The following is a 19,907-nucleotide window of genomic DNA, read 5'->3' on the forward strand; positions in this document are numbered from 1 at the left end:
AACAGCACAAAACTGTAGTTGCACAAAAACGTCGTTAACTGAGAGCAGAGGTTCCTAAATACTTCAAAAAGTCACCAGATTTCGGAATTCCCTGGCCTGACCGAGATTCTTTCTTCTTTCCATTTGCACCTGGAAAATATGGACCTGACTGATTCTGTCATCGTCTCTGAGGTTTAACGTTCAGTCTGATAAACTGATAGGGAGGCTTTGCCAACTAACACTTAGAGTGGGAGGTAAAGTAATGCTACCAAACGGTGGGGGGGAAGCACCTCCCCCTCAGGCCTCTTCAATAGCAGGGCTCCATCCTTACACATCTCCCTTCTTGCAAAGGCAAAATTCATCCTGAGACGCCCAATGCTCTCGCATAGTTCCTGGCATCCCGCTTCCTTCTCTCTTTTCTTCCTCCAATCAAGGTATTTTTCTTCATATTTATTCAAGCCTTTCTTTCACTCCAAACTTAGGCCATTTTCTCCATCTAAAATAACCCCATCCGTGTTCTCACGCCTCCTTCAAATGCCTCCGAAATACCCTTGTTCTCCCTGAAGATGACCCATAAAATTATTCTAGCCTAGAACTGTCGGAAGAAAGGGCCAACAGGCATAGAAAATAGAAATAATCTTGGCTGCATGCATAGTTCCATAAATTCAAACAATGGTCCTCCTGCCACTTTTAGCCATGGAAGCACCTGGAACCCAGGGAATATTTTGTATGGTTCCCCTGCCCAGCCATATGCCCGTGAGGGATTAAAAGTTCTCAGAAATGATTGCACAAAGAGTGGGAACAACAGGCCCGAGATGACCCACCTGACCACCTGAGACTGGAAACCCTACTAGGGTGCAATGCTTGGCCCACAAGAAGATTTCTTCCAAAAGTCTGTAAGATATCACCTACATTCTTCCATTCCTTTTTTGATTATTTTCTTTTGTTGTTGCATTAGTTCACCTACCCTTTCTTACTCTTTTCTTGGTACCATTCTTCTTTCTTTCTCTTTTTTTAGCCAAAAGGGATGTTGCAATTAAATCCACCTTCCTCCCTTCCTAAAGAATTAAGGGCTTGCTCTTTACTTTGTAGTTTACCTACTTGAATGATACCCAGCAACGCTCTTTTGTTGGCCCTATTTGATCTCAACAGAACTTCTCACCTTGGAAAAGCATTAAAATAAAAAACAACTTTAATTGTCTTTGCTTGTGTAATGATGACGCTCCCTGCTCAAAAGTTCTCTCTCTTTCTCTCCCACCCCCGCCCCTCCCTCCATGAAAAAATTTTACAGTGCCTCCTTAGAACCTTGCAAAACAAAAATCCACAGCATAGCATTGCTACCCAAAGCTACTGAGAGGTTTCAGATGCTTGAAATGAACTTGTTTGAGGTTGATTCTTAGTTGCTTCTCAGGCGCTGAGAAATATTACATTATGCGTCAAAGACATTTAAAAATATGCCCCCATGCTTGGGCGGAGGGAAACCACATTGCAATTGAGTTGCTTCAAACACTCAGTCTGCTCCTCTTAGCTTACTTTGGATAGTCTGAATTCTAAGATTAGCAGCTAAGAGTAGACATTAAAGGGAGGATCATCATTCAAATTCAGTGTCTGATAGTTGACCCTTCTTTGCTGGGAGAATTCCAGTTTATGTCTACCGTTCTGGCGTCATTAGGAATGGTGCCCATTACACTCTCAACAGTGTCTTGGTTTTGAGAGTCAAGTATAAGATCCCCCCATCTACATGCCACCAAGATCTGTAAGCTGATGGCCTAAAACTCGCCAATGCTACTTTAGGTCTTAGAGCATGATTTGGGTCAATATTTTACAATTTTCAGAGAAAGAGCTAATTGCTACAGAAAAGAACTGAAAAAAAGTTGATAGGTCAGTAAGAAGCCACATTTGAAGGGTCCAGTAACAGGCTTGTCCCCAGGCGGCAGAAACTGGAAAGCGCCTGGGAAATATAATGAAGTTGGCCAAATAATCAATAAATATTTACAGCTTGAACAGCAATAGTTTAAGTGTGTCTGTAAGCATGGCTCCCTGCCAGTGAAACTGGATCCCCCGCAACCTACACGACAGACCAATTTCTTTCTGTATCTGCATGGAGACTATAAACTGCACAATTAAATTAAAAAGGTAGCACGGATAGACACAGGGCTTCAGAAAGGGAGCCAGGAAGGAGCAGCCTGTTCATGCGATTTGAAAAACATCCACTGACAGTATGAAAGGAGGTATCTTTAACCCAACGGAGGAAAGCAAAAATTAGCTATAGACACTTGGCAAGTGAAGACGATAGATTTAAGGATTGTCTTGGCATTCCTAACCCTGAGTTAAGAGCTTAGGAATAAGCAAAGAAGAGACCTAGAATGTTGTTAACATAGAGACAAATCCCACCAGAGATTCTGTCTAAGCAGAGACATGGGGCCAACATTTCATTCTGGAGACGCCAGATAGAAACAGGGCAACTATGTACAAATTCCTCTGTGATGACTGTGGGCCCAAGGATGTTAATTATTTGGAGAAAATGCTCCCGTCAGGCAGTGATAGAGGAGCCAGTACCTTACCCTCAGCCCAGTAGCCAGGCCGCCTGTTTGCTTCTCTGTTAGCCATGGGCCATGGAGGGCGGGTCTGCAGGCAGACTCCTAAGGCTCACTACCACTCATGTGCCAGAATAACCACAAACGACGAGCCCCGGCCCATGAAATAGACTTGAAAAGACTAAATTTCAGACACAAAAAAATTACTATGTAGATGGCAGATCAGCAGATGTAGGTACCTCTGGCCTCTTTATAAGCAGAAAAATTAAACTATAACCATATAAAGAAAGTGAACTCATTGCTGATCTGTGTCTCTCGTCACCCAGGTTGGACGACTGGGCAGAGCAGTGTCTTACCCCATGTGAAAGGGGTAAGCAAGCAGAATCGGGAGGCTCCGGGAAAGACGTGTCCTTGGAGGTGAAGGCAATCACGTCCCTACCTGCGAGGGTGTGAACACACTAGAATACACTGGGAAAATAAGAACCCTGGTCCTCTGCTTGGTGATTGCGGGCAAGCACAGCTAAACCTTCTGGCATCTTCCCAAAGCAGCACACCTGACTGCCAGGTCTGGAGACAATACGTGGAAAGACCCTTTCCCCAGGCTCAGGGGAGTCGGGCAGGGTTGTTGGAAGACCCTGCACCTCTTCAACCCCCAACCCACCAACCATTGCTGCCTTGTCATACACCCCCCTCTTTCAATGGAGAGAGTTTCTGTGAATACTACGGTGCTTTTATCCTAGGCACAAAATGCCTGCAAGAGCTCATCAGTTTGTCATTTTCTAACAGTGTGGCCTTGGCAAGTTGTACGCCTCTCTGAACACCATTTCCTTCCTTTTAAAAATAGATAAAATAAGGCCTCCCCCACCCCAGAGTTAGTGTGGAATGTAAACGTGCAATTTTATGTTCAAGTGCCAAGTACACAAGGCAGGCCCCTTACGTGCTTCCGGAAGACCCCCGTAACTGGTGAATGCACGAATCCACCTTGAGTGCAAACTCCTGGAATGCCACCGCAGCCGTGGGTCGTTCCTTCCGCAACCCAGACAGGCGGCTAATCACGCTGCTGCTGCTGCAGCCTTTGTAGAGTTACCGGTGCTCTTGGACATAGGGAGCCCCGCTTTCTTGAAAAATCCTGACCTACACTGACCAGCTCTGGGTTTGCAGAGATTCTGGTGGAGGCCAGGGCAAGCTGGGCTCTGGGAGGCTGACCGTGGCTGTTTTGTCTCCTAAAAGGAGGCGATCTCCTCCAGGGTGGTCTGGTCTCTTTAAGAAAGAAAAAAAGTTACACAGACCAAAAAAAAAAAAAAAAAAACAACCAGCAATACAAACCAACCAAAAATGCCAGGAATGCAAGCTCTGCCAACCAAATAAATAAATAAAATGTGAGATACTTTATAATAACTGGACATGATGCATTTCTCAAGTCTGCATAATTGACATACTCTAATTTTCCATCAACCCTGCAAATAGCCCCGTGGCCTCTAGTCTTGGTGGCATTTTTGCTCTTTATAGCATGGACGAAGCCCATCGGCCAAAGTAACCAACTGACCCTTGTGCCTTTGGTTCTGGGAATTGAGACTTTGAGATCCTCTGACACTCTGAAAGTTACCCGTCTCAGTGTTTGCTCTCCGGAGCACAGAATGAGCGTGAGCCCTCAGCTAAGCAGGTGGAAATGTTCTCTCTAACTCTGCTCTTCTTCTAAGTAAAGAGGGCATTGTACAGTGACAGCTCCTACCACACATTTCAAGGGCCCCTGAAAATTCTACACTGATCAGGCTCACTTTTGTTGTTGTTGATTTGTTTTCCAGTCAGCTGTTCAATATAATTTATCATGGGTCAGGCACTGTTTTAAGATTTTGCGCACATTGATAGATTCCATTCTTATATCCACCTATGAAGTAGAACAATTACTCCACTCATTGTAGAGATGCAGGAGCTAGAACACGGAGAGATTAAGCAATCTGTGCAAAGCCATGCAGCTGGTAAGGGGCAGAGCTGGGATTCAAACTCAGACAGGTTGGCTCCAGAAGCCCACCTCTGAACTGCTGGGCTCTTTAGTCATTAATGGAGTGTGGTCCCTGGGGATCTGGACGTATGGTGAACAAGCAATCCTAGTAGCCTAGGCCGCTCTGCCTTCCTTTCTTGTCCACACGGACGAAGATACAGGGACTGATGAAAGAGACTGGGAGAGGGACAAAGCTCCTCCCTATCTCTGAGGACAATGCAGGTCTCCAAAGGAGGGACATCCTCTCCTGGGGTTGGGAGGGGACCGAAACTTTTCATTTTTGTAAAGCAGCACACAGCCACAGCCAGAACCAGAACCCCTGCTCTTCCCCGGGCATGACACTCACCTCACCAGGAAGGTGGGGTGCGAAGGAGAGGAAAAAATGGAGCAGCTTAGGAATGTATTTGCTTTGGCCCCCGGCCCCCACCCCTAAGCTGCAAGGTCCACACCAGGAGGGAGCTCCATGGACATGCAATAGCTTTGTTTGGTCAGCCCATTTAAGATCTGAGAACCCTGCCATAGCACATTGCAGTCAACATGGTGTATCTTACCACTCAGAAGAAAAATTCAGTATCGGTGTACATGCATGTGAATTTGGTACTGAAAGCTGTCAAAAACCCTGTGAGGTCTCAGTCTAGAATAGAGGTCCTTGACCAAGTCCTATTCACAAAGACAGGCAAACAGGTGGTCCAGCACCCCCGTTTCCACACCCTGCCTCTCTCCTGCCTGACTTTAACTCTCATGTAACGGGAGTGGGGGAGTGGGGTGGGGCGACCTGGTTTAATTATTTAAACCAGATAAGATCCCAAACTGGTTGTCCCCGCACGTAAGAAACTAAACACCCCAAAGAATCATTCTGACAAATATTTAAGTCACAGCTGTGGACACAAAGCCACGCAGCGAGAAGTTAAACTTTAAACACATGTCCTGCATGGTCTGATGGGCAAAGCAAATCCTCACTTAGCCAGTGTCTTCTCCTCCCACCATAAAAGCAGGCAGTCAGACCAATGTTTTTCCATCCTTGCACCTGCAAGTTAAAGTCGCAACTGAAATTTCTATGCTGAGCTTTTCAAAGGTACCACTCAAGGCAACGGTACACTGCGAGGTTAGAAACACGGACTCATTTTACTTCAGTAGCCGGCTCACTAAATATTCTTAGGTAAATGACTTACCTTCTCTGTGCCTGTTTCCCTCTTCCCTCTCTAAAGTATGGGTGTCATATTCACACAGGTTTCTAAACACCCAGAATTAAGTTCACTAAAACTTGGTCATTGTATTTATATATGTATTTTCAAGTCTCTTCCTTTCTTTTCCCCAAGACGGTGCCAGAAATCAAATCTCATTGCAATGAATGGCAGATTTACATTACAATGACTGTCCGGTTTCTTTAACCAGTTGAAACTGCATTGCATTGAAGGCCATTTACAAAACCTAACCAGTGGCCTGTAAACCTTTTTCTAAAAAGAGAAGCAAGTAAAGGTGCTTCTTAGAATGGATGTGACGATTGCACTAGGCCTTACTCTACCCATTTTACAGATGGAAAAACTAAGGGAAGTTACATACTCGGGGTTTCTTTTTATCAATAAGCAAACTAACAGCATAATATACTTAAATCCCTAAATATTTAACATTTAATTCCCTTCAAAATTGCTTGACTGTTTTCCTGTGACCTAAAACATGTGTTACCAGTGACTCGGTTTCATGCCCAGCACACAGGACCCACTGTAGGGGTGTGAACTGACATATCTACACAATATTCCCCCGCAACCCAATCTGTGAACACACACAAACAAGCCATCCTGAAGGAAAAGACCTGTGAGTTGAGTTTGTATCTCTGCTAAGAACTACCCTGTCACTTCTTGTATATACGGTTTGAATCCGTTGTGACTAACAGAACTTAATTCTGGCTTCTCTGAACCCCCCAATGAAACTGTCTTCCCAACATCGTTTTTGAATTGTAGCTCTAAGTGCCGAAAATGTGCCTATGGCTCTAGATGATCTCAGCATCGCTCTGACCATCCATCCTGCTCCGCATGACAACAAACGAGCCCCAGCCCTCTTTGTGCGCTTCCCAGCCATCAATACTGGGGTTGAGCATTAGGGAGTCTAAGAGCAGAGGACAGGCCGTGTCTTCATTAACATTTCTGAAGGATCTCCAAATGACAAAACAGAGACTTGGCTCGTGTTGAAACGTGAAGCAAATTCAGAGAGTTCAAATAAGCAACTCATTATGGCAGAGGCATTAGCAGCCCAACTTATTGATAAGCTGCTACACGGCAGCACGTTACTGCAGTTGATTATTTTCCAGAAAGCATCACCTTCCCTCTGTACCCTTCTATATAGCTTTACCTCCAGAATCACCAACCTCCAAGGGTAGCTGGCAGTTCCTTATCCTTAAAGAAATCATCTCTTCTTCTTAAACTGCACTTACTCCATGAATAATGGAGTGTCAGACTCCATTAAACTGTTTAGCACCAAAAATCGTGCCTAAGACAAAATGAAGTTTCTTTCCTACCCCTTTCTTCTTAAAAAAAAAAAATCCTTCAAAGAGGAGGATAACACCACCCACTTAACCAAAGACTCAAAGTCACATTGAGTGTTGGGAGGTTTTCCCTCTTCTAATAAATTTTTAGCACCAGAGGGCAAATTTATGGTAGATTAGAAAGATGGATAAAGTGAGTAATCTGCATGAAAAGAATCAGTATGTTCCCTGAAGTTAAGATGTGCGTTTCAATTCTCCTCCCATCTCCTCATCCTCAGTCCAGAAAAGAGGAGCTAGAAAGCAAAGGGGCATGTGACAGGGAGCTCAGGAAGGCAAGACATTTGAAGTGCCCTTGAGGGCCAGCCAGTGAGACATCTTTTCCGCTCTTACTGCCCAGAGCCCCCCCATCCAGGTCCATTTCTGGGGGACACAGAGTCAAGGGATTGATACCCTCTGCAACAACGTTCATCCCCCCAACGTTAGGGGTAAAGCCAGAGGGTTCTTGCTTATTTGGACAAATAAAGAAATGGGAATGTGGGCGCTGGACATTCTATAAGCTTTTTCCCACTCCTCACAAAACCACAGCTGTGAAAATAAATACCACCCCCCAAACAAGGGTCTCAGGCCACCAACAGTCCTCCTCTTCCTCTCCCCAGCTGCCACCAGCATCGCCCCGCAGGCAGAAACGCACTGCCTGGGAGGAAATTGCGAGGCGGGGAGAAGCGGAGGAGACCCTGGCCAAGAGCTGAGGTGGGCGCCGCCGTCACCACTCACCCGGGGAGGGGAAAAGCTCCAGATCGACTTTTTCCGTCTTGATGATGGTTAGAGTAGGTTTGAGATCGACGGCCGCCTTCATGGTGCCAGGAGTAGGGGACGGACAGGATGATGGCAAGTTTGCTGTTATTCTTGTTTGTCTTTTTAATGGGGATTTGTAACAGGGGAAAGGGGACGAGAGCAATCCGATTATCTTCCCTAAAAATCTCAAATTCTCGCCGCCGTTCCCCCGCGCCCAGAAGGTGCGCGCCCGGCACTCTCCGGCGAAGTTGGCACTTTGCGGGAAAGTCGGCGCTCCGGGTCCCAGGCTCGCCTGTGCCGCGGCGCTCCCTCCTCGCCGGTGCCCGCTCCCTCCGATCGGCTGCCGGCTGCCTGCGCTCGTCCCCGTTCCCTGGAGCCCTCCCTCCCGCGCGCGCTCTTCCCTCCTCTTTAGGGCGTTTCTCTCTGCGCGGAGCCAGGCGCTTTCCCCCCTGCCCGCAGCACCCCCCACCTCCATCCCTCCCCACCCCGCCCCGCCCCGCCCAGCTCCGCCAGGACCTCCGCAGGGGGGGAGCGCGGGCGGGGCCGCGGGGCGGGGCGGGTGGCGGCTGGCAGGACCCGCGGCCAATGGCTAGCGGCCGCCCAAAGTGAAAGAAAGGTGGGCGGAGCTCCCGGCAGCCCGCGCCGGCTCCCCGAGGACCCTCCTGCGAGGCCTCAGAGGAGTAGGAGTGGAACGGTGTGCTCGCGGGCCAGGCCGGTGCTGTCCCGGGCACAGAGGCACAGGGCCGAGGGGAGGGGGCTGCGTGCAGAGCCTCCCCGAACACTTCGGAAAAGTCCCCCTGATTCTCCACGCATTCTTGAGGGATTGGTCATCCGCTCAGGCCCTCTCCCGGTAGCAGCATAGTTTTTGAAGTGCGTGTACATCATTCATTCACAAAGACTGACACACAGGACGTGAGGCATGCCAGGAAGGGGTTATGCGTGCGAGCAGGCTCAGGACACTCGCGAGCCAGTGTCCTCAGGGGGCTTTGGGGAGACTGGACTCCGACCCGTTAGTGAGTCAGGAATCAATCGGGGTGGTGTTTCTGGAGACCCCTTTCAGAATCCACCAGCGCAATCAAGAAAAGATGGACCTGCCCTTGATAAGCATCAAGCCCAAGGCAGCCTACCAGAGACCCCAAAACAGAGGCCCAAATTCTGCTGCATGATCGGGAGAGTCCAAAACAGCCCAGACTTGAATCAGTCTTGGGCTTCCGTAAGCTTCAGTTTTCCCCACAGCAGTGCTGGCACAGAAGGGGGAAGCTAGTGTTCCATCGCTCTGATTATCTCACCATTGGCCAAAGTTTTGATCTTCCTTTTCGCAGACTCTCCTCTCTTGGATAAAACTGACTACTACCTCTCCTGGATGAAACCTGCCACCACCACCCCCGAAACAGCGACGCCCAGGCTCTGTGGTTTTGAATTTCTGGAGTACATCGCCCATGGCGGAACAACAGCACACAGCCCCTGTTCCATTTGGGAACCGCAGACACTTCAGATGCCACAACATGATCCCGAATAATGAATGACTTGCCGCTGGTAAGTCATCGTAAGTGGAGATAGTTGGTCTTAATTAACATAATCAGTAGATAGAGAGGCACATACCTCTACCCATATGTATAGCTAGGACCAGACATTGAGCTCTATCTTTGAGTAACTAAAAGATTAAATATAAATTTTTCTGAACAACCTCGGAGAAAGCTATTTTAATAGGTATTTTTTTCCCCGATTTCTAAGCATCCGTTACGTTGAACTCCCACACATGCCTGTAACTGTAACCTCTGCCTCGGGTAAGTTTTAACACACCTGCTTACCTTCATCCAATTCCGGCTTAGTCTCCCTGAAGCATTCTAACTTTCAGGCTTTCCACAGCAAATGAGGGAAGGAACCAGGAATAGAAGGTATAACGAATCTTGAACTTCTGGTTCCAACTTCAAATCATGCCCCTCCTTCAGTAAGCAGAGGAAAATATTTGTATGGGATAATCCTAATTTTTGAAGGATTGTTGTAATCCAGCTGTGTTTCCACAAGGTATGAGAAAACAATGCTGGCCCCCAGATGACAAGAACAGACGTTTCTGATCCTGGGAAAAGCTCGGGGAAACAGCTGATGAATGAATTGTGCATTCACACATCCAAATGAGCCGCAAAGAAAAGGAATCTTAAACCAATCCTGCCTTACCCACCAGGAATACATTAGCAGAAGAACTGAGCAAATCAAGTGTTGTTTTGAGAAATTTTGTTTCCTTGAGGTTGTTTGAAGATGTTGGGTTTTGTTTTCATTCAAGTATGAGGACTTCTCTATTTTCCGAAGCAGCTTCCTCAGCACAAACAAGTCCTTTCTCTCTTCTGCAGTCGGCTCCACAGCTTTCTTTTCCAGGCTGGCCCATCCACTGCTTCTAATACCAACCCCCCACCCCGACATGAGACACTGAAAGAGCCCTCCCTGATTACACTATAAACACTTGCCACTCTAGCAGTGGGGGGATTTATTCCTTCGGTTCTTCAACAGTGACGACTCAACGTGACAGTCACCCTTCTCTAACCCAGCCCGTCCCGAAGCACAGAAATTCAGACCACGTGAAGGTCCCATCCCAGGAAAGGGATTGGCCACATGGCAAGGTTGGGGAGGTAGTCGGGAGCCACCAGAGACCCCCCAGAAAGTTCCATCGACATGAGTACAGATGTTATCAAAAGTTATGCTTTTAGCCTTCTGGCTGAAACCTCCCTTAGGACAAGAAGCACTAACATGGACAAGTTCAAATATTGCCAAGTGTCCACTTGATTAATCAGGTTTGATCAATGAAAATTTTACTCTCCTTAGGACACAAGTAGATTTTTCTAAATGTTCTAATGGACTTTAGATGCCGTTTCTGTCTTACCACATGTTTAAAAGCAATGCCAATCCTAGTGCCTGACACATGGCAGATGGTCCATAAATATGCGTTGAAAGATGAACTATCCACTTCCTGGCTGTGTAGACGTCTGCTTTGCCACCAACTCTTTCTAAGTCAAAGACCAGGTGAGGTTGATACACTTTGATTTGTGCAGAGGAACTAAAAAGTGTCAATGACTCTGCATGTGGGTCTGCCCTTTTCCTCGCATGGCACAGCAGAACCTCTAATTCCCCAGCTTTCCTGCCACTCCATTTCATTCGTGCCTCAGTTTCCCCACCAGCAAAACGAGGTCATCTGAGAGCCTTGCCTTCCACTTGGCAAGATGTTCCTAGATTACATCTCATTTTTAAGGCATGCAAGAAAACTCTACCAAGGACATACTTCTTAGCTTTTGTTGTAATGTGGAATTCTGTTCCTCCCGGCCCGGGGAGAAAACAGAACTGTATTTTTAAGCATTCCTTAGACTTAGGGAATTACATCCAGCAAGGGCTGAGGCTTCCTAAACCAGGAACATCCTGTCAGTAAGGACCAAAAAAATAAAGGCTGCAGAAGTTGAGGGACAGGGGTGTGGAACTGGACTTACTGTATAAAGAAAATAGTCCCATTTTTGTAAGAATCTCCTGGAGTATGCACATAAATAAACACAAACTTTCTCAGTCACATTCCTCCTTCAACTCCACCCCAACTTCAAGAAAAACTAAATATTAAAATACACCTGATTTCAAAGTCGCGGAAGACAGAGTCTTCCTCTCCCGAAGCATGCTAGAAAAAGTTGTCTATTTCCTGAATTTTGATCTTTGACGAACCAAAGGACCTCTGAGTTTCAAGCTAGCCTATGCTTTATTAGAGGTAAGGTGCAAAAACATTCAGACCGCTAACGGCTGATCCCGAACAACTTGATGACTCACAGATGTTAATTTACTGGTTTAAATGTAACATTTCTTTGAAAAACTCCTCAATTAACAACCTGTCTGAGTTTGTGGTTGTTTTTCTTTGAGAAAAGGCAACAACAGTCTCTGTCACAGAAACAGGCTTGAGAGCTGAACTCTGAAGCAGAGGTTTCTGTGTGATAAGCTGAGGGATGAAAAAACACAGGGGGATGAAATGCCTGGGGCTTCCTTGTCCCCATTATCAAGCGGCCATAAAATGGAAAATTGGAGAGAGCAAGAAAAATGAAAATGAGTCCCTTAATTAAACTCTGATGTCAAAAGACCTTAAGGTCAATTCAGGAACCCGAGTGGGGGACTCGCATGGTGCTGTCACTGAATACAGGCCGGCTCTGTGACCTCACCAAAGCCACTTAACCTTTTTTGTGTCATAACCTCTTCTCTGTTTCAGGGAGTAAAATCACCCCTGGCTCTCCCTACCATGTAATAATACCGACTCATTAGCTATTGTTTAGATGGTACAATAAACAATGAGCAATAAGGGGAGCGGCAGTCAGGAGGGAAGCAGGAGGAGGGACGGCAGGGCTGGGGGAGGACTTGGGGCCTGTTTGCCTGCGGAAAGCTCTCCGTAATAAAACCAAGATGAAAGCGCATAGGCTATGGAATGAGGCTCAGGTTCAAATTCTTGCTCTACCAACTAACCCGCTGAATCACTACCCGTAAGTCACCCGGTCCTTAACCTCAGCTCCTCCACGTGTGAAGTAGGGATAATAATAGCACCCACCTTTTAGGGTGGTTTGGAAGATTAAATGAGAAAAATGCGTACAAGGCAATTAGCACGGTGTCGAGGTCAGAAAGAGTGCTCAGTTACTGTTAAATCATTGTTATGCCGTTAAGATCCAGTACACGGTGGATACTGGAGAAATCGCATTCCGTCTTTCTGCGATCATCCCCTTAGCAGAGCAATTGGACCCTCTATTTACCTGAGCTGTCTCCAGGCAGACATAGGCCCAAAGGATGACCGTGTTTCATCTAAATCTCCCCAAGCCTCCTCCTTAGCTCCTGCTTTGAGAAGTCACCGAGTTTGGCCTCACTTGGGAAATTCCAGCACTACCTGATTAGACAAGAAAAATGCACCTTGGTATGTGTTTCACGAGTCACAAAGCTGTGGTTCCGATGCAGAAGGGAGACCACGTGTGGTGGCTCTTTGGAGACGAAACCTAGGTCTTGGCTTTGTCACGTGTTAAAATTAAATGAGTCTCTTAGACAGAGATGAGTCCAGCCCTCCCATTTACCAGAGGGAGTGGGAAATGAGGTCGAGAGAGTAAGTCAGTCACCCTGCCCAAGGCCACACAGCCTGAAAAAGCCAGCGGCAGGGCTAGAACAGGACCCCATGACTGAAGTTCTCCTGTGGCGGTAGCTGCTTACATTTACAGGTGGCGCTTTGGCTGGGGAAGTCACTGCTGTCCAGTGCAGTCTGCTGCCAGATCCTCCTGAGACATGAAGCAGGGTACAATGTACACAGGGACAGAGAGGTGACCAGACAATCTCCAGAAACCGAATCATCTTCTCTGCACTGAATGTGTTGGCTTGGGGCAAGTGCATTACAGGATAACCACACCGTCATTCCCTGCACAAGACAGTTTGGCACGGGCTGTAAGGAGAAAGGGGTCTGGGTTTGCTCCATCGCCGTCTGCAGTTTCTCTAGACTGTAATTATGAACCATTCAGCTGCATCTGCAGCCCCAACAATGTGGGATGGATTGGCCCCATCCATGGACCAGGAGACATTTTAAAATCCACAGTTTAGACATCACGTTTTCAGCTTGCAGCAAATCTGACCCCAATCACACAGAAAGAGGCGGGCAGCTGCCAGGCAAGGCTACAGGGTTCTGAGGCTTCCCCCCACACACCCAGAGTGGCAGCCTGAGTATGTTTCCCAGGAATGTTGCTCCCTCCCAGGCAGGCAGAAGGCAGAAGGCCTGCTGCCCTGTGAGCCTTTGGGGATCATGTAATTTGGATTCCAATTTAAGTTGTCCTAAATTGGCCTCCTGGGGAGGTGGAGGGATGATGGCATTAGCAGAGATGGCAGGAGAACCAATGTTCTTTAATAACATGGCAGAAGAAGAAAACCAGGCTCCTAGCAAGGTACTCGGTACCCCTGAGAACAGGCTCCTGGCCCTTCCCCAGGATGCAGGTGGTTTCAACTGCTGGAAGGCGAAGGCCCTCCTCTGATCTTGCCCTGCTCTGCTCTTGGTTACAAAGACAACATTAGACTTCAAAACAGATGTTCTCTGCAGTTGTGGTCTGCATCTCAAATTAAGATAATTTTATTGTGGAATCTTCCCCCCTTCTCCTCCCTCTTTCATTTTGAAATGCCAAGTCAATTGCCCCAAAGGACTAGCATTTACCACCCTAGAGATGAAGGAGCAGAGATGGGGTGGAGAATTTCTTCACCCTGTTCTTGATACTGGAAGCCAGACAGAGGAAGCAGATAATACGAGAGGAAGAAGAAATACCCCGGACAGGAAATGGGATGATGGTATTGGGTTGATGGCAATGTGTCCATGGTGGAAGCAGTAGCAGGAACCTCCTCTGGGAACAGTGGAAGGATAAGCCGGGGGCCAGAAGGAAGGGGAGGATGGGACATGAGGAGGCAGAGTAACGGTAATCCTGTGTCCTTATCATTCTAGGACCTAAACCCCCAAAATTCCACAATGAAGGTAAAGCCTGGATATATCTATCCAGTAGTTCACAAAGCCAACTTCACTGTCCTGCATGGCCAGCAGTGATGGAATGACAGTAAAACAAATCAATAGGGGGGCCTCAGTCTGGAGCAGTTGCAAAGGGCACAGAGTTGGAATGGAAGTGACAGGGTCTCAGCAGGTCTCAGAAGATGCAAGCGGAGGTCAAGCCAAAAATCACACTGAACACAGAGGCTCTTTCTCAGTGATTCCCCCACGTGAACATTTGCTGTATGCAAAGAATTTCCCTTCCCATCCCCTCAAGGTGCCGCTTTTGTGCTCAGCAGCCTGCCCACCCCCCTAGCGCCAATTTGAACATGCCTGTCTGCCTCCCACGCTGCCTCAGGGCAGGGACCAGTTTCGGTCCTCATTGTAAACTAGGCGTTCAGCTCGAGACAGGGTTGCTCAATAAACTATGTTGATTATCTAATTAATGAATAGATAACTTCCTAACATCCCAGAGACAGATCCTTACCTCAGATATCTTACAGTTTTTGTGACTTAAATTTCCTCAAAGTTCAAGAGTAAAAAGATAACCAAGTGAGTCTTTTCCAACTGAAAGGTCTTTATAAACTTTTTTTCCTGTTCCTCTCACCTCCTGCTTCCCACCCCCTTAAAGGAAAATGTTGCCTAAGGTCACCTCAGTTGCTTTATTTTTCATCTACGTACATTTGGGTACAGCTGGCTGTGAAAAATGGCACTGAGCTCACCACCTAGCAAACTACTTGTTTTGTTGTTGATCTGAATTTCCCTATAGCCCACTGTTCGTAGTCTCAGACTGCGGCTCGGAAACAGTCTTCAGGGATTTCTGAACTTGAAGTTGAATCTTTTATTTCACTGATTATCATGAAGATAAGATGTACTCACTATGTTCATTGTTTGTAAAGATAAGAGAGTGCATGAAGTGGGCCCAGTTTTCTCCATGAATAGATTGTTAGACACTTTATGGGGAGCCCGGTGCCTGTTAGAATTCCCCTCCACCTTCTCAAATCTACTGTAAGTGGTCAGGTCCCCAGAAGCATTGCATTGTTGGAATCCTTCGGCCATACTTTCGCATCCCCTACAGTAAGGAAGGGGATAGGCTGAAAGTAGGGATGGGGGCGGGGAGGGGAGAGTGAGTCAGCCAAGCCCCTCCCACCTTGCAGGTGGTGCAGAGGCACCAAAGAAGGCCTGAACTGTCTTGCTGACTGGCCTGTGGCTGCCTTCTCCTCTCCACACTTAATTAGTTATACCTGTGAATGAGCAATGGCGATGTGTCCATGGGAAAGCAGACTGATCTTAACCCATAGAAACCAAAGATAACAGGTTTGGTTAGGACCCACCATCGCCTCTGAGCTGCGCTGGGGATCAGGAGCACGTGTTACCTGGCATCACTTCCTTCGGACCTAGGTTCATATAAGAGGCCCGAGAAAATACGCAATGTCTCACTCTGAGAATATCTTACCAGCCAGTAAAACTAACGTCCTTTGAGTACGTCATTGCATTCATCTAGAACATCTCCCGCAGGAATCCGTTTCTATCTTACCTTTAGCAGCCTTCACTGCACAACATTATCGAGGTCTAAAGACTTCATACAAATCCTACCTTTGCCCCTGCTGCATCTAGTGACAGAGGCAGCGAAATGCAGCGCTCTTTTTAAATTCTCTTGCTGTTACAGATCTGAAAACTGTGCCCAGAGTCTGAGTTCCATAACTATGCAGGAAGGGAAATCCATAAAAACCACTCTAGAGGCATCCAGTGTAATGGTGCGTATTTAGAATTTACTGAGCACTAACTATGTCACTGATAGGAAGTTCACAGTTGACAAACAGCCTCAAGAAGGGATATGTCAGCTTCTCTGGGATTACAGCTCCCACTTAATTCTCTGCTCTTAAGGGCCAAGAAGAGATGGAGCCTCCTTTAATTTACAGGAAGCCAGCTGTGCTCGCTCGGCCCCTTGCATCACCCTTGTGACGGAGGCGGAATGCAGTGCGTGGTCCTGGCGATGACGCATGAGGTGGAACAGACCCCAGCTCATGTCTCCTCTATCTAGATGGGCTCCTATACAATAAAATCCTTTCTTCCTTCAGGTTGGTGAAGAGGAGAGATGCAAACTCGACCGTGTGGAACGTGTAAAGAGGCGCCATTTAATCAGTCAGGCCCAGGAAGCACTTTCAAGCACTCAGCACTCGAAATCATAAGTCATTATAGGTAACGTGGAGAATGAGGAAAGTAGAAACTATAGAAGTCCCTTCTTCGTGGAAGTGTATTTCACCAGATTGATCAGAAACACGTGTTTTCCCCAGACTGGGAAACCATTCTGAAAGACTTCATCACCAAAAGGCCTTGGGTGGGAAGTGCCACTAGGGACCCTTCGGGGAGGGGAGAAATGGGAGGGGAGGGGAGAGGAAGGCACAGCTGGGTGGGGAGCTGGCTGCTGACTGTGGGAGGAAAACTCACTCCGCAGGCAGCTCTCTTGGGGCAGGTTCCCAGAAGACATCCCTTTCCAGGAATGAAAAATTCTAAGTAACACAGAGAATTGTTAAAAATCAAAAAGACGATGGACTTCTCTTTCAGGGAATTCCGTAGTGCTGAGAGAAACCGGATGGCTGGAAACACCCACTGCAGACCCGGGAAAGGGCCAGCCTCCTCACGCCTTCCTCATTTTCAGTGAGCTAACGTGTTCTGTTGCGGATGGTATTGTTTTTTTAATTGAACTGAATTGACTCTATTGTGGAGGTAAGGAGACACTTCCAAATAAATAAATGTCCATGTTTCCAAATAGCCTACATAAAGACCTGCAGTTTCTTGCCAAATGGACTATGAGGGTTTGGTCTCCTGGCTTCAGAGAATGTACCTCGACTCTACAATAACTGCGGAGGCAATGTAGAGATTGGGAAAGAGCACAAGATTCGGCAGAAGCGAGACAGCAGTTTGGGTCTGACCCTGCCCACTCTCCAGCTATCAGTCCTTCGGCCTCCAAAAGCCTCCGTTTCTTCCCCTGTAGCATGGAGCCGAGCACAGTGTCCAGTGCACAGTCGACCTGAATGCGGAACGGATGGGGGCCACGTGACTCGCGCTGTGTCGGATGCAGAGGGTGTGCTTAACACACTTCGCTGCTGTTTTTAATTTGAAAACCTAAGTGTGACTCGGATGTAGTGAGTATGAGATTGTTATGGAAGTCCACTCAAACTGTGGCATATACTGTTCTCCCAAGATATTAGGACGGTAAAATCATGACATAAAGACAAAGATAATGTTAGGTCTGAGCATGCAAACCGCACAAATCCTGACTCCATGCCTCTTGGGGGGAAGGGGGCTGATTCCTACTTATATAGATGTGAGATGTGGTCACGGAAGTTCTAATCGTACGTTCACAGCTACATTATACATTAGCAGCAAATAAAACATAGGTACCCTCTAGGATTCCTTCCAATGTTGGATTCCTTCCACTCTGGGTTTGGTACCCATTCAGCGATTTTGTACCACTGGAGCAAAACAAGATATTACGCAAATGGCCTCGCCAGTTGGCTTTCAAGCTGGTCAGCAACTTAGCAGAATCTTCTACGCTGCCCAGCACATGCCCTATGCCCCGCCCTGAGGCCGGCTCCAAACCAGCCCCCTGTAGATAGTACAGCGCTGCACTCGCTTCAGGAAAGTCTTTTACTGTCTTACCCCACCTTACATTTTCCTTACCTACTCCTTCTCTAACAGCCAAGAGTTTTCCAACAGCTTAGGTTGTGCTGCAAACCTGAACCTCTCACCAGCCCTAGTTGGGCCATACACGTGCATTTAGTTACAGAATGTTGGACCCACGTAGCACTCCCTCGGAACTTGGACTTATTACCCAGAATTCAGATGAAGTGTTTTACTGGCTGGTGGCAACTACCTGTACTGACCCATTGCCCAAAAGAACCCCAGGGAAAGGTATTCTCATTGCCACTTCGGCCACCCATCAGCCATCGGCACATCATTGCACGTATGTTGCCCTCTCGCAACACAGCTTCACTATTGAGAAGGCATCAGCTACATAATTTGTCTGCTGGCACTACCGGTGCCTGGCACCGAGCCATCCAAGCTGGCAGCATGGAATATATGTGGTCTCCACACTGGTTGCTTGTTCCGTTTTGGCAAGATTAACGCCATATCATTGGGAAAGTGAACTTAATTGGTTTTCTGGGAGTACTTAGTTAAGTCACCCCGCCTCAGCTCCAAGTTGATTAAAGTGTAGCTTTGCCCTTTCCAACAAGCATAGCAAATAAATGATGGGGAAATACTCCAAAATGCACATGGCCGGGTCCTCTCATTCTCTTTTTTTTTTTCCTAGTGACTTTGGGGAGGTTTGGGCACTGATCCTGCACACACAATACTGTTCTTGTTCTCCTTTGCTCTACAGAGCAGCCTTGAATAGCTCTGTCTAAAAGTATAAGCAGGGGCAGCCCTAGGCTCCAAGAGATCAGAGCCGTCATGCTGGGCCGGAACAAAGACCCTGCTTTTCCCCAACAATTAGCCCTGCAAAAAAGGACATCTATCTCCCTCTATTAAAACCACCACGTGCCTTCAAGTCAGCCCATTGTAAAGCTAATTAAATAACACGCCTCTCTCCCCATGCAGGTCTCCTGATTAGCTCTCCTCGGTGCAAAACCTCTGCAATGCGCCTAGAGATACACAAGCCAATGCTCCACTTCTTACAAGCTCCCCCATCAGCTTTTGAAAAGCCATCTTCTCCATAGTGTTTCCTTGGTTCACGCTGCATAGTCACTCCTCACTCAGACTTGAGTTACCTCCACCTTCACAGAATAGATGAAATGTCTCTTATTTTTAAAAGTAAATGATTTGGGAAGGAAAAATTTCTGCCACCGTGTAGAAATCTCTGGTGCGAATCTGCCCGCCTCACAGTTTGAAAGTGCTGCCCTCCCCATGGAGCGGCGCATTTATGGAGGGCTTACACCCGAAGTCTCAGAGCCGGGGGAAGACGCAGCCAGGGCAGCCACAGGCAGGTCTGCGCTCGGGGAGTGGTCTCCAGACCTGTGTGAAAGTTTAGCTCCCCAGGAAGGGATCAGAGAGGAAGGCAGAAATAAGAGAACACATTGTGACCACAATTTTTTTAAACATGATGTAGAAATAAATTCCTTCAAAGACTAATTCTTGCTAGCCAGATACAATCCAACCGTAGCCAGAAAGCCCAAAACAGGGCCCCTGCCCACCTTTCAACCACATGCCACTTCTTTCCCTCAAAGGGACCCTGCACCCCAGTGATGTGGGACCTGTTCGAGTCCTCTGAACACACCCTGCTGCTTCACCCTTGCGTGCGCTTTCACAGGCCCTTCCCTTTCTAGAAAGCCCTGGTCCACCTGTCCAGCTCATCTGTCAGGATGTAGCTGCAAACACCACCCCCTTCCCCACAAAGGCTTCCAGGCCCTTCCTGGGCACAATCCTGTACGTCCTCCTCTGTGTTCTCAGGACAAATTGCTTCAAATAAGCACGTTCGGGCTCTGACTGAGCACTCACTACAGGGCTGAAAAGCAACTCAGCCTTCCAGGGTGGGACACGTTCTATCCAAGCTTTCCTTTCCACCTTAAAACACAGTAGCAACCATAGTAACAAAGT

General features: G+C 47.4%; 1 protein-coding gene across 6 annotated transcripts in view; it reads right to left on the reverse strand.

The window, feature by feature from the left end:
* ETS1 (ETS proto-oncogene 1, transcription factor) overlaps positions 1 to 19,907 on the reverse strand; it is a 127,280-nt gene that overhangs the window by 56,311 nt on the left and 51,062 nt on the right. Inside the window, exon 1 of one of the 6 annotated variants that reach the window (XM_053928284.2) lies at positions 7,775 to 8,220. The exons of 4 other annotated variants lie outside the window; for them this stretch is intronic. In XM_053928284.2, coding sequence (XP_053784259.1) covers positions 7,775 to 7,856 — 82 coding nt within the window. In that variant the 5' untranslated portion in view covers positions 7,857 to 8,220. Of the gene's footprint in view, positions 1 to 7,774; positions 8,221 to 19,907 lie in introns of those variants that run through there. One more of the 6 variants, XM_024557418.3, reaches the window with a different exon arrangement.

The sequence above is a fragment of the Desmodus rotundus genome, chromosome 7 (genome assembly GCF_022682495.2).
Source record: "Desmodus rotundus isolate HL8 chromosome 7, HLdesRot8A.1, whole genome shotgun sequence".
NCBI lineage: Eukaryota > Metazoa > Chordata > Mammalia > Chiroptera > Phyllostomidae > Desmodus > Desmodus rotundus.